Below are 14,775 nucleotides of genomic sequence, written 5' to 3'. Positions count from 1 at the left end.
CTCTGGACTGCAATACAGACCTTTGGTTGATATATTTAACTGCACAATTGCACAACAATTTAACTGCAGTTAACTGCAATGTAGTAGGGAGTTGTAGTTTCCAACAGGCCAATATTCTACATAGTTTAGTGCAAAAAACTTGGCAATTAACTACAATGACCATAATCCATTGCGCACCTACTTGTCTGATCTGTGTGGGGCAGTCATGGAGAGAAGAGACAGAAGAATGTGCGATCGAGAGGGATAGCGAGCAGTTGCTTCGAGGTATCTACCTGAATTTACATGATCTAAGTGATTGATAGTTGGTATTCAGCAGTCATAAAAGTATGTCTTATTTACTTTGAAGAACTACCAAAATAGGGATTTTTGTCAGACAGCATAGGAAGCAGCTCTATAGAGATGAGAGGATGACTTGGAATGAAATAATAAAATCATCAAATAAACCAAATGTAATATATGCAACAGCTGAAATATTTTATTAAATTAATGTGAATAAATTATGTTTAAGTGATGAGCAGTAATCGGCAGTCACTGCCATCATGGGACTTTTATTCATTATTTATTCTGTGTTACAGCATTCAACCCACAAACATTAATTGCATTGTTTTTTTAGTAATTGAAAACGGATTATTTGTTAACTATCTAACTGAAATCGACCTAAAAAAGTACTAATCTCTTGTTCTGGTGTTTTAATGATGAAATAGCCTTCAGCTGTAATTAATAAATGAGTGCTGCTGTTGTGGTGAGTTGACTGCTTGGGACAATAGTTTAGAATCCCACTGGTTCTCCTGGGTGATGCAACAGCCTCTTATTCTGTGTTTTCTGTTTACAACAACTGCAGTCGAATTTGGCAAAAATATGCTAAATTTGCTTTACACACAGACTGACTGACTACTTTTAATTGGCTCTCCTGATAGATTACAACTTTCATCACTTCAGTTTTTAAAAATCTGAAGTACTTTACATATGAATGCATTTTCTTAAAGGTCACTACTGTCATGGAATCACCTGGCCCTTATAACTGAATAATGAATCGTGAACAAAGCTCCTAGGTTCATGGAGATCTTGCCCTGCTCATCCTGTAGTCCTACATGGGCTAGTAGACTACATTACCCATCCACCCCCTTTCCTACCTGGGCTAGACTGCACCACCCCGTGTTCATAACCTGTTTTACCTGCGATAGACTACACTACCATCCACTCCGGCTGTAGTAGATCCCTTCAATGATAGCCAGTTGGTTGAATGTTGAGATGATTGAAACAAATCACCTAATCTCTGAATGCCTTGCTCAGATCAAACCTGGTGAGCAAACCGTTTGTCACTGCTCTGTCGGTCTCTGTGTTTCTCTAGGCTCATGTGTTGTTTGTCTACTAGTGCTTACCTCTTTGCTTTGTCTCTTCCTAACCTTTGCTTCCACTCCTCCTCACCCAATTCTCCCTTTCCCTTTCTTGAAGATCTGTAAACTGGAGGTAAAGCACTGCTGTTTTACTCAGGCACCCCAATCTCCTCTCTATTTTATGCATGAATGTTTCAGTGACTATTTAGTTATCAGAAATGGGGATGATTTATTTTAGGTGTCTCTGCTGCCTGTATGTTTGTGTATTTGACTGCCTATTAGTTGTTATGCCTTTGCTCGACTCTCTCTTCGTACTGTATGGATGCTCTGTAGTGTGAAGTGAATGCTTGCCAAGTGAATGCTTTGGGGAACGCCATGTGAAGTCCTCCTGACCACTCGACCAGAATCTAGCACATGACATGTGAATGTTTTTTAATGTAAACAAAGGAAAGTGTCTCACATTGATTTTGTGTGTTGCAGATGACCATCTCTCAGCTGAAGGCAGAGCTAGAGAAGGGACCTCAGGAGGCAGCAGTGTACACCCAGCAGATCCACCAACTACAGAGCTCTCTGAACAACCTGCAGCAACAGAGCCAGGTCTCTCTCTCTCTCACACACACACACACACACACCAACAACGAGTACTTCCCCTCCCATAGTTTAATCAATGCTCCATCAGTCCATGTCACCACCATCACAAATTCACCTCCTGTTAAGACACTTTGATCGTTTAACAGCTTTACAATCGTAACAACAGATGAAATACAAACACTCACACTGTAGGATGTGCAACCTGAAATAGCAATAGACATGTAAAAATATGCCAGCTTTGCCAGGCAATTATTTTAGTCTCTTAATTAACCCAGCTTCCTCACGTACCACCTTCTCATCGCAGTGCTCTACTGTCACCAGCCTGAGATGAGCTTTCATTGGCAACATCGACATGTTGACAAAACACACACACACAGGCCTATAATCAAACCAGCAGTGGTTGATATCTGCCCTGGCAACCCCCCCCCCCCCTCCGCATGGAGACTGGATGCACACATGCGCTGCTAGGACTACCCACGACTAGGACATGAGATGGGATGTATTGTTTAAACAGAGAACAGAGAGTGGACAGTTGGGTAAAAATAAAGAGGTAGATACTGGAGAGAGAGAGAGGTACGTTTGTATATAAAGTGGGAAATTCAGAGGGGGGGGGGGGGGGGGGAAGTGTGGAGAAAGAAAATATGCATAAAGACAGTAGATGGGGAGAGACAGGCAAAGGTTTAAACAAGGACATTGGAAGGAGAGGGATGGACAGAGGTGTTGAAAGAAGAGGCTCAGCTGCTGTGGGACAGGAGGAGGACCGGAGAGCAGAGGGGAAAAAGGATCTGTGTGTGGGGGTTTTATGTCCCTGTCACACCCCCCACTCAGCAGCACTGTCATTATCACCATTGTATTCTTTCATCGCCCTTGTGCCAAGTTTACTACACACACACCCCGGTATTCAAGAACCTGTTGTAAAAACATGTGCTCAGAAATCTAATTCCCCCTTGCTCTGCCTTGCATGCAGGTCTGTAAGGATGCACTATTCTTTTCAGAGGTTGAACGACCAACGTCACTATGACACGTGAGATGGCATCTGTATATTTTGTTTTGCCTAATGGGTACTGAGCTGTTAATTAGACTCCTATTAAATGAATCCTCATATCCTCACTTTGGTAAACATCTCCCGATGGCAACTATTCTAAGGGTGTGTATAATACTTTCCATTACACATGACCTCGAAATCTGAAGAGGGAAGGTTCATACGCCCTCTAGCAGATCGCCCCTTATGCTAATCTGTTCGGCATATCTATTTCTGTCTTTCAAAACGTTCTGAAACTCAAGTTGTCCACAACCTGTAGGCAATTTAGCAGACTCTTTTGTCCAAAGCAACTTGCATTTGTTATGATCCCTGCCCGGAATTGAACCCGTAATCTTGGCGTTGCTAGTACCACACTCTTACCAAGTGAGTTACACAGGACCATAATCACTAATCACTATTCCCCCTCTGGTTCCCTCCCCCAGATGCTTTCAGAAACGCTTGGGCGCAGGGAGAAGGAGTTCCAGGAGCTGGAGGACTGCCTGGGGGCTGAGCAGGCCTCCAAGAAGACAGCCCAGGACAGTCTGCACCAGACGGAGATGGAGGTGCAAGAGCTCCAGGCCCGGGTGGCAGGGGCTGAAGCCAGCCTGCAGAGAGCCCAAGCAGAGCTGGGGGAGGAGGCTGGCAGGCTCCGGAGGGAGGTGGCTGAGCTGGAGGCCAAGCATGGGGAGGTGAAGGCAGAGAGGAAGCAGCTGCAGCAGCAGAGGGAGGAGAGGGAGAGCCAGGGCCTGGTGCAGCAGAGTGAGATCAACCAGGTTAGTAGTGACACGGGCAAGCACACGTCAGACACAGACAGACACGCACAAACACACACCCACGTATTCAGGTCAAACACATGCACACACACAGGTCAACCACACACACACACACACATCCGCACACACAGGTCACACACATACCGGTGAGACACACATGATCATCTAACACACTCAGACACACAAGTCTTTGGTTAATTGTCAGCCTACCTCATCTACATCTAACTCCTCTTCCTCCTCCTCCTGTGTTGTAGCTGCATGCTAAGCTCCTGGAGGCGGAGCGTCAGCTGGGGGAGGTGCAGGGCCGTCTGAAGGAGCAGAGGCAGCTCTCTGGGGAGAAACTGAAGGACCGTGAGCAGCAAACTGCCGACCTGCAGATCAAACTGTCCCGCTCAGAGGAACAGGTGAAACACCACATGAGTTTCATATAGGATGGGTATCCACATAAACATAGATTTACTAGAACCGACATTCAAATCAATGTCCTGCGATAGGTGGAGCATCGATCATATTGGCCCTTCATTTTTATGGGAGCAGTAGAGTTGAACAGAGACCGATATTGTTATAGGATGTATATGGATATATGAGGACTTGGGATTGTTGCACAAGCTCCTTTATAGATTGGCCTGTCTAGTAGAAGTGGGGGGTTTCAGAATAAGGCCATAAACTGAGGTACTGTATTGGGACTGACCTCTATATGTGTGTCCTGCTGTAGTTGAAAGAGAACAGCAGTAAGATGTTGGACGTGCAGCACCAGCTGGAGAAAGCTAAGCAGCAACACCAGGAGCTTCAGGGCCTGCAGCAGAACACCAACACCAAGCTCAGAGAGGCACAGGTACTGCCAGACATGTCAACGTAGCACTTGTGTTTTGTGTCAGTACAACTCACTGCTTCCACTGTGTGTACAGTAGAACCTATGTGAAGGGATGTTCAGCACCAGAACACACAACACACATTATTACAGGGTTGTATTGATCTTATCGAAACAGAAAACAACTTTTTGTATTGGACAGGTCCATGTCGTCCCATCCTGTTTCAGTCTATTTGTTTTCTGTCGGATGCCTTATGAACACGACCCAGGACCAGGGCTCTAAATTTAAAATGCCATTGGTAGCACTGGTGCTCCCAATAAATAAAAAAGTTAGGAGCACCAGAGACATTTCTATTTGTATTTTTATTAACCTTTATTTAACTAGGCAAGTCCAAACCCGGACGACGCTGGTCCAATTGTGTGCCGCCCTATGGGACTCCCAATCACGGCCGGATGTGATACAGCCTGGATTCCAACCAGGAACTGTATTGACACCTCTTGCACTGAGATGCAGTGTCTTAGACCGCTGCGCCACTCAGGAGGCCAGATCTGAGTTCTACTTCAGAAGCACGTTGTGTCCTAGAAATTAATGTGGAACCCTGTCAATTTATGTATTCTAAAAAGATAAAATGTTGATAGAAATACATGTCATTGAAATAATAAATTGTGGAATATTAAGTTTCTGCATTGTGGAAAAGCACTATTTTTCTATTAAGGCATTGCATTAAAAATTGTACACTGTCTCTTTAAGATCGTCAAGTTTGGGATGATGACATGCAAGACATTGCTATGATTATTGATCTTCTGAAGAAGCTATCCCATTTTTCTTTCTGTGCCCCCGAAATGTTTTGATATACTGGTTGTTAGTTAGCTAGCTCATGAGGTAACAAACATTACTTAACAAAATGCAACAAATCCGCTCGTGAGTAGTTTTAGAACAGCCCGCGACATGGTTTATGAATGCCCCCCCCCCAATCCGTGACGGGAAGAAAAAAACATTGCATATGTAAATGGGTCAATATCTTTTGAACTGTTTGGGTAAGAAACAAGCAGTTTTCGCTGTATTAATGGTGCAAGCATGACGCTAATGAATCTGATCTCGGGGAAACAATGCTTCAAGACAACATGTTTGTTTGACTCGTCTCCCTCTGCCTCTTCGTCCATGTCCTATAAGAATGACCTGGAGCAGGTGCTGCGTCAGATCGGGGACAAGGACCAGAAGATCCAGAACCTGGAGGCCCTGCTGCAGAAGACAAAGGACAGCATGAGCCAGCTGGAGGCTGAGAGGGAGGACCTGGTGGCCAAGATCCAGGCTGGGGAGGGAGAGACGGCCGTGCTCAACCAGCTGCAGGAGAAGAACCACACTCTACAGACGCAGGTAAAAGCACACACATGCACACATGCACAGAAAGGCATATACATAATTAATGCAGCGTTCTGACGCACGCACACACATTGTGAGGGATTTAACTCATTGTCTCTTCCTATTTTGGGGGCTATAGGTCACACACTTGACAGACAAGCTGAAGAACCAATCGGAGAGCCACAAGCAGGCTCAGGACAATCTCCACAAGCAGGTGCAGGAGCAGAAGAGCCTCCTCCGTGCGGCCCAGGACCGAGCCCAGACTGTGGAGACCTCTCTAGGGGAACTGAATGCCCAGCTGACAGAGAGTAGGGAGAAGTTGGCCCAACTGGACACACAGGTAGGGTGAATGGACTGACGGATGGATAAATATTATTCCTATCCTTTTACTATTGACTGGAGAGTGGGATAAACAAATAGGGGCACCCCCCCCCGCGCGCGCGACAGGGTTCTATGTCCCAGAGTTCAGAGCGTTAACCGCTCAACCAGATTCCAGCACTAAATAAGTTGTGTTGTTTTGTTGCGTTATGTTTTTTCCCCAGTTGAAGTCTAAGACGGAGATGCTGCTGTCGGCCGAGGCAGCCAAGGCAGCCCAGAGAGTAGACCTGGAGAACCACCTGGAGACAGCCCAGCATGCACTGCAGGACAAGCAGCAGGTAAGCCATTGGTTGTATGACAACAGCAGAATATACTCATGCTGGATGAATATAGTATCTACCAGAATACTAATTTAATGGAGACCCATCTCTTAACATAATAATGTATCACTGATTGCCTTCTTTTCTCAAATTACCCTGCATCTGTGGGACAAAATGCCCAAGCTGTGCTAGGCCCCATTCCAATTCTTTAAAAGTGCATCAATCAAATGTATTTATAAAGCCCATCAGCTGATGTCACAAAGTGCTGTACAGAAACCCAGCCTAAAACCCCAAACAGCAATCAATGCAGGTGTAGAAGCACAGTGGCTAGGAAAAACCCCCTAGAAAGGCCAAAACCTAGGAAGAAATCTAGAGCGGAACCAGGCTGAGGGGTGGCCAGTCCTCTTCTGGCTGTGCCGGGTAGAGAACAGAACATGGCCAAGATGTTCAAAGATGACCAGCAGGGTCAAATAATGATCACAGTGGTTGTCGAGGGTGCAACAGGCCAGCACCCCAGGAGTACATGTCAGTTAGCTTTTCATAGCCGATCATTCAGAGTATCTCTACCGCTCCTGCTGTCTCTAGAGAGTTGAAAACAGCAGGTCTGGGACAGGTAGCACGTCCGGTGAACAGGTCAGGGTTCCATAGCCGCAGGCAGAACAGTTGAAACTGGAGCAGCAGCACGACCAGGTGGACTGGGGACAGCAAGGAGTCATCAGGCCAGGTAGTCCTGAGGCATGGTCCTAGTGCTTTCTTTCTAACTTTCTAACCTCCTGCTAACCTCTAATTTCCCTCAGATTACACAGATCCACAAAGAACTCGAAAACCCTACGATTTTGATAAACTCCCATATCTACTGGGTGAAATAACACAGTGTGCCATCACAGCAGCTAGATTTGTGACCTGTTGCCACAAGGGCAACCAGTGAAGAACAAACACCATTGTAAATGCAATCCATATTTATGCTTATTTATTTTCCCTTTTGTACTTTAACCATTTGTACATCGTTACAACACTGTGTATATATATATATATATATATATATATACATAATATGACATTTGTAATGCCTTTATTCTTTTGAACTTCTGAGTGTAGTGTTTACTGTTAATATACAAAAGTGAAATAAACAATAAAAATGATCTAATTCACTTGCTTTGGCAATGTTAATATATGTTTCCCATGCCAATAAAGCCCCCTGAATTGAATTGAGAGAGAGAGAGAGAGAACTTAAATTCACACAGGACACCTGTGACAGGAGAAATACTCCAGATATAACAGACTGACCCTAGCCCCCCCGACAAACTATTGCAGCATAAATACTGGAGGCTGAGACAGGAGGGGTCGGGAGACACTGTGGCTCCGTCTGACGATACCCCCGGACAGGGCCAAACAAGCAGGATATAACCCCACCCACTTTGCCAAAGCACAGCCCTCACACCACTAGAGGGATATCTTCAACCACCAACTTAGCCCACGAAGATCTCCGCCGTGGCACGAACACAAGGGGGGGCGCTAACCCAGACAGGAAGTTCACGTAGAGAGCACCTGTAAGCCAGTGACTCAGCCCCCGTAATAAGATTTGCGTCAGAGAACCCCAGTAGAGAGAGGGGAACCGGCCAGGCAGAGACAGTAAGGGCGGTTCGTTGCTCCAGTGCTGTTCCGTTCACCTTCACACTCCTGGGCCAGACTACACTCAATCATAGGATCTACTAAAGAGATGAGTCTTCAATAAAGACTTAAAGGTTGAGACCGAGTCTGCGTCTCTCACATGGATAGGCAGACCATTCCATAAAAATTGAGCTCTATAGGAGAAAGCCCTGCCTCCAGCTGTTTGCTTAGAAATTCTAGGGACAGTAAGGAGGCCTGCGTCTTGTGACCATAGCGTACGTGTAGGTATGTACAATGTTACTGTTACACACGTCTCTTGGAGGAGGGAACACAACACTCAACTCCCGTGGAGTGAAAGAGGTATGTGACTATAGGTGCGGGTAAGGATGACTGAGACAGAGAATATTACCGTTAACAGGGAATTTATTCCTTCATTCGGTAATTTGTGGAAAAGGGTCTGGACGGAACCAAAGCAAAGAAAGTTAAAGTTAAAGAGCCCCCTCTCCTACCTTACCTACCTACCCACAACTGACCTAACTAGCACCACCTGGCACACTAACCAAAATACAGGGAATGGTCCGCTCAGGTCTTACCTAGTGTGCATAGACAGAGTACATACTACGGGTATATGTATGCCCGCAGGCCTGTTGCCTAAGCACTCCCAAGGTGCCTTCCCCTCCCCCCCTCGGGAACAAAAACAGAATAATTACAACCGTAAGTAAACAATTTCAATAATCAAAAACAGTCCTTTTGACATACACGTCTGCAGGACCGGCCTCAAAATACTTTACAAAACCTGTCTCACAGGACATCCAAGAAGCTCTCTCTGAGCAACAACCAACATAGGACATCCAAGAAGCTCTCTCTGAGCAACAACCAACACAGGACATCCAAGAAGCTCTCTCTGAGCAACAACCAACACAGGACATCCAAGAAGCTCTCTCTGAGCAACAACCAACACAGGACATCCAAGAAGCTCTCTCTGAGCAACAACCAACACAGGACATCCAAGAAGCTCTCTCTGAGCAACAACCAACACAGGACATCCAAGAAGCTCTCTCTGAGCAACAACCAACACAGGACATCCAAGAAGCTCTCTCTGAGCAACAACCAACACAGGACATCCAAGAAGCTCTCTCTGAGCAACAACCAACACAGGACATCCAAGAAGCTCTCTCTGAGCAACAACCAACACAGGACAGCCAAGAAGCTCTCTCTGAGCAACAACCAACACAGGACATCCAAGAAGCTCTCTCTGAGCAACAACCAACACAGGACATCCAAGAAGCTCTCTCTGAGCAACAACCAACACAGGACATCCAAGAAGCTCTCTCTGAGCAACAACCAACACAGGACATCCAAGAAGCTCTCTCTGAGCAACAACCAACACAGGACATCCAAGAAGCTCTCTCTGAGCAACAACCAACACAGGACATCCAAGAAGCTCTCTCTGAGCAACAACCAACACAGGACATCCAAGAAGCTCTCTCTGAGCAACAACCAACACAGGACATCCAAGAAGCTCTCTCTGAGCAACAACCAACACAGGACATCCAATAAGCTCTCTCTGAGCAACAACCAACACAGGACATCCAAGAAGCTCTCTCTGAGCAACAACCAACACAGGACATACAAATAAGCTCTCTCTGAGCAACAACCAACATAGGACATCCAATAAGCTCTCTCTGAGCAACAACCAACACAGGACATCCAAGAAGCTCTCTCTGAGCAACAACCAACACAGGACATCCAAGAAGCTCTCTCTGAGCAACAACCAACACAAGACATACAAGAAGCTCTCTCTGAGCAACAACCAACATAGGACATCCAATAAACTCTCTGAGCAACAACCAACACAGGACATACAATAAGCTCTCTCTGAGCAAAGGAACACTGGCTTTTATACAGCTGGAGAAGGTGTCTGTAATGACAGATAGCTGTATTCTCTGACGAGAGGGCGAGGTCAGCTCCAATTAGCAATGGGGCCGACCAATCAGCTGCTTGGGGGAATTTCCTGAAGCCATTTCCTGAAATAAATACACATACAACAACACATACTACAAACCAACAACACAGAAACTGGGGAACGTAACAGTTACATAGATGAAAAGATGCTGTCCTTGAAACAGTCTTGATATGTTCGTCAAAAGAGAGATCAGGGTCCAGAGTATCGCCGATGTCCTTCACAGTTTTATTTGAGTCAACTGTACAACCATCAAGATGAATTGTCAGATTCAACAGAATATCTCTTTGTTTCTTGGGACCTAGAACTAACTAGCATCTCTGTTTTGTCCGAGTTTAAAAGTAGAGCATTTGCTGCCATCCACTTCCTTATGTCTGAAACACAGGCTTCTAGGGAGGGCAATTTGGGGACTTCACAATGTTTCATCGAAATGGATAGTTGTGTGTCGTCTGCATAGCAGTGAAAGTTAACATTATGTTTCCGAATGACATCACCAAAAGGTAAAATATATAGTGAAAACAATAGTGGTCTTAAAAAGGAGCCTTGAGGAACACCGAAATTTGTCAGAGGACAAACCATTTACAGAGACAAACTGATATCTTTCCGACAGATAAGATCGAAACCAGGCCAGAACTTGTCCGTGTAGACCAATTTGGGTTTCCAATCTCTCCAAAAGAAAGTGGTGATTGATGGTATCAAAAGCAGCACTGTCTAGGAGCATGAGGACAGATGCTGAGCCTCAGTTTGACGCCGTTAAAAGTTACCACCTTCACAAGTGAAGTCTCAGTGCTATGATGGGGTCTAAAACCAGACTGAAGAATTTGGTGTACATTGTTTGCCTTCAGGAAGGCTTCTAGGAATCTTTGGGTAGTCTTAGAATTTATAGCACGGCTTTTGATGATCCTTGGTTGGGGTCTGAGCAGATTATTTGTTGCGATTGCAAATGTAATAAAATGGTGGTCCGATAGTCCAGGATTATGAGGAAAAACATTGAGATCCACAACATTTATTCCACGGGACAAAACTAGGTCCAGAGTATGACTGTGGCAGTGAGTAGGTCCTTAGACATGTAGGACAAAACCCACTGAGTCGAAGATGGCTCTGAAAGCCTTTTGGAGTGGGTCTGTGGACTTTTCCATGTGAATATTAAAGTCACCAAAGATTGGAATAACATCTGCCATGACTACAAGGTCCGATAGGAATTCAGGGAACTCAGTGAGGAACGCTGTATATGGCCCAGGAGGCCTGTAAACAGTAGCTATAGAAAGTGATTGAGTAGGATGCATAGATTTCATGACTAGAAGCTCAAAAGACGAAAACGTCTTCTTTTTTTTTTGTAAATTTAAATTTGCTATCGTAAATGTTAGCAATACCTCCGCCTTTGCGGGATGCGCGGGGGATATGGTCACTAGTGCAACCAGAAAGAGAGGCCTCGTTTAACACCAAATTAATCAGGCTTCAGCTTTGTTTCTAGTCAGGCCAATCACATCAAGATTATGATCAGTGATTAGTTAATTGACTATAACTGCCTTGGAAGTGAGGGATCTAACAATAAGTAGCCCTATTTTGAGATGTGAGATATCACAATCTCTTTCAATAATGACAGGAATGGAGGTCTTTATTCCAGTGAGATTGCTAAGGTGAACACCGCCATGTTTAGTTTTGCCCAACCTAGATTGAGGCACAGACATGCTCTCAAGGGTGATAGCTGAGCTGACTACACTGACTGTGCTAGTGGCAGGCTGGCTAACAACTTGCTGCCTGGCCTGCACCCTATCTCATTGTGGAGCTAGGGGAGTTAGAGCCCTGTCTATGTTCATAGATAAGATGAGAGCACCCCTCCAGCTAGGATGGAGTCTGTCTCTCTCCTCAGCAGGCCAGGCTTGGTCCTGTTTGTGGGTGAGTCCCAGAATTTGTAGATAATTGGCCCTCTATCTTTTGGCAGGGGCAGAAAACAGTTTTCAACCAGCGATTGAGTTGTGAGACTCTGCTGTAGAGCTCATCACTCCCCCTAACTGGGAGGGCACCAGAGACAATTACTCGATGCCGACACATCTTTCTAGCTGATTTACACGCTGAAGCTATGTTGCACTTGGTTTCATTCTAACATCGTTGGTGCCGACATGGATAACAATATCCCTCCCTCGAAGTAATCACTGATTAGACATGACAGTACAGGGGAAAGTCATGAGATGAGCCCTTGTGGTCACATGTCCAATCATATCTAGTCAATGATTACGTCAAGGAAGGAAGTAAGGTTGGAAGGATGCACTTTTAGAGAATTTATAGTAATGCCTCATCTCTTCTGTCCTTATAGGAGCTGAATAAGAGCCAGGCATGTGTAGAGGAGCAGGGCCGGAGGCTGCAAGAGAGACATGAGCAGTGTGGCCAGCTGGAGGCCAGTTTGAAGGAGGTCAAAGACAAACTACTGACCTCAGAACAGTGCATAGAGCAACTGGGGGGACGGGCCAAGGTCAGTTACATGCACGCGCTTACACGCGCAAACGTGGAGTTCCTGGGGGAGGCACTGTGTGTATTACCTTTACACATTTCATACATTTTTGCATGCAGATTTTTGTTTCTTATGATATGAACTGGGTTTTAGCTCATACACACATCTTGGTATCAGGTTTGCAGTAGAGACTGGGAGTCACTGTGATGTCTCTGAAATGTCTGTTTTGTGTGACAGAAAGCGGAGGCGGAGGGGGTGGAGCTGAGGGCGGCCAGGGAGCAGACTCAGCAGGAAGTGCAGAAGCTCCAGAAGCAGGGGTCAGAGGTCAAGGGAAAACTGAAGGAGCTGGGTCGCCTATTAGAGACTGAGAAGGCCGGGTAAGAACTAAGTAGAGCTTTTTGATGCTGTCGCAGTCAGGTTACCATTCCGACGGACACAATGACAAGGTCAAAGTTCAACATACCATCTCTCATCAACAAGGAAAATGACCATTGCAGCAACAGTCTATAGGCTGTTCACCTGAATATAAATTAAGTATGGTTCTGGCTACTGACAATAAACCAAGCTTATTTCCTTTTTGTTGGTCATTGATCCACATCCAGTACTCTTTGTGACTGGTCTCTGCTTCTCTCAGGGCTGCTGTGTTACAGGAGGAGCTGAAGAGAAAGACGGACTCCCTGAGCGACACGCGGCAGCAGCTGGAGCGCTGTGAGCAGGAGAAGACCTCCCTCCAGGCCAGCCTGGACAAGCTAGCCCAAGAGGGGCAGGTGCGGCAGGCCGAGCTGGACAGAAAAGCCCAGGGTTTGGCTGGAGACCTCCAGAAGGCCATGCAGGAGAAGGAGGCCCAGTGGAAAGAGCTGGCAGCAGCCAACGACGGTCTGGCTAAAGCCTCCAAGGCCCTGAAGGAGAGCCAGAGCCAATTGGACAAGGAGAGGAAGAGCAGCAAGATAGTCTTGGAGGAGAAGGTGGGTTTAGTGTGGTGTAGCGTGGTTGACCTCGATGTGAGAGGGACAGACTGCAACATAAAGGGTTCCGGTAGCTTCTTGGGCCCGTATTCATTAAGGGTCCCAGAGTGGGAATGCTCATCTAGGATCAGTTTAGCCTTTTAGGTCAAAATGAATAAGATTGCATGGACAGGGGGGACCAGATCGAAGATCAGCACTCTTACTCTGAGATCCTTTTATGAATAGGGGCCCTGTTTTTCTCGAATTGGTGTTGGTGTCAGTATTATCACCAAAAGTATATTAGTCTAGACTAGGTCAAATCCAACAGTACATATGTGAAAATGTTTCAGGAGAAGTCCCATGAGATGGCCAGACAGGAGCTGCTGAAGGCCACAAAGGCCACCACCAAGGAGATGGCAGAGGTCAAAGGGCAGCTGGAGAATATCAGAGAGGTAAGCAGCCCATAGACATGAATACAGGGTCCTATTCATTAGGAACAAAATGAAAGAAGAAAACAACTGAATGAAACAAGGAGGGACTACTTGAATTAGACCAATATGAAACACACTAAATATTTTGCTATGGTGTGCCCTAATGAACACGACACAGGCCTGATTGTCCATGCTCTCACAAAAGGTTTCATTTTGTGTCTGACTGGCAGGCAGAGAAAGGGTTGAAGATGCAGCTGACTGTATTAACAGAGCAGCACACCGAGATCCAGGAGGCCCTGAAAGAGAAAGAGAAGGGGGTGCAGCAGCTGCAGACACAGCTGAAGACAGCCCAGGGGTCCTTCAACCAGGAAAATAAGAAACTGGAGAGCCAAGTGAGCGAGCTGCAAGGAGCACATGCCAGGAAGGTAAGAAGACACACACATACACACATACAATTCCATGCTTTAATTCCATGTTTTGGACTAAATGTGTGTATTCCAGGCTGAGGAGGAGGGTCGTCTGAAGGAGCAGGTGTCAGGCCTGGGCCAGGAGCTGAGTTCTGAGAGGACCAGAACAACTGAGCTGCAGAAGGCCCTAGAGCGGAGTCAGGAGGGTCTGGCCAAGATGCAGTCTGACTACTACGGCAAGGAGTCAGAGGTGTCATCTCTCAGACAGGACCTCGCGGTGAGTGGATGAACATGCAGGCATACAAATGGAATTACTAGAATGGACATCCTCATCCAATTATATTTCTATGGATGCAGGACAGGGCCAATGGCAGTTAGACAATAATATGAATTGTATGAGGAGAGACATTTTGTGCGAGTGAAGAATATATGT

General features: G+C 45.9%; 1 protein-coding gene across 2 annotated transcripts in view; it reads left to right on the top strand.

The window, feature by feature from the left end:
• Positions 1-14,775, top strand: part of LOC139373680 (early endosome antigen 1-like) — a 48,309-nt gene that overhangs the window by 24,631 nt on the left and 8,903 nt on the right. The window contains exons 10-23 of one of the 2 annotated variants that reach the window (XM_071114533.1): positions 1,456-1,470; positions 1,818-1,934; positions 3,393-3,722; positions 3,977-4,126; positions 4,438-4,557; positions 5,708-5,911; positions 6,036-6,236; positions 6,439-6,552; positions 12,426-12,581; positions 12,798-12,937; positions 13,195-13,525; positions 13,855-13,956; positions 14,166-14,360; positions 14,437-14,619. In XM_071114533.1, the coding sequence (XP_070970634.1) occupies positions 1,456-1,470; positions 1,818-1,934; positions 3,393-3,722; positions 3,977-4,126; positions 4,438-4,557; positions 5,708-5,911; positions 6,036-6,236; positions 6,439-6,552; positions 12,426-12,581; positions 12,798-12,937; positions 13,195-13,525; positions 13,855-13,956; positions 14,166-14,360; positions 14,437-14,619 (2,358 nt within the window). The remainder of the gene's footprint in view (positions 1-1,455; positions 1,471-1,817; positions 1,935-3,392; positions 3,723-3,976; positions 4,127-4,437; positions 4,558-5,707; positions 5,912-6,035; positions 6,237-6,438; positions 6,553-12,425; positions 12,582-12,797; positions 12,938-13,194; positions 13,526-13,854; positions 13,957-14,165; positions 14,361-14,436; positions 14,620-14,775) is intronic. The other variant, XM_071114526.1, reaches the window with a different exon arrangement.

The sequence above is a fragment of the Oncorhynchus clarkii genome, chromosome 2 (genome assembly GCF_045791955.1).
Source record: "Oncorhynchus clarkii lewisi isolate Uvic-CL-2024 chromosome 2, UVic_Ocla_1.0, whole genome shotgun sequence".
NCBI classification, from domain to species: domain Eukaryota; kingdom Metazoa; phylum Chordata; class Actinopteri; order Salmoniformes; family Salmonidae; genus Oncorhynchus; species Oncorhynchus clarkii.
This window is presented reverse-complemented; position numbering and strand designations above follow the sequence as displayed.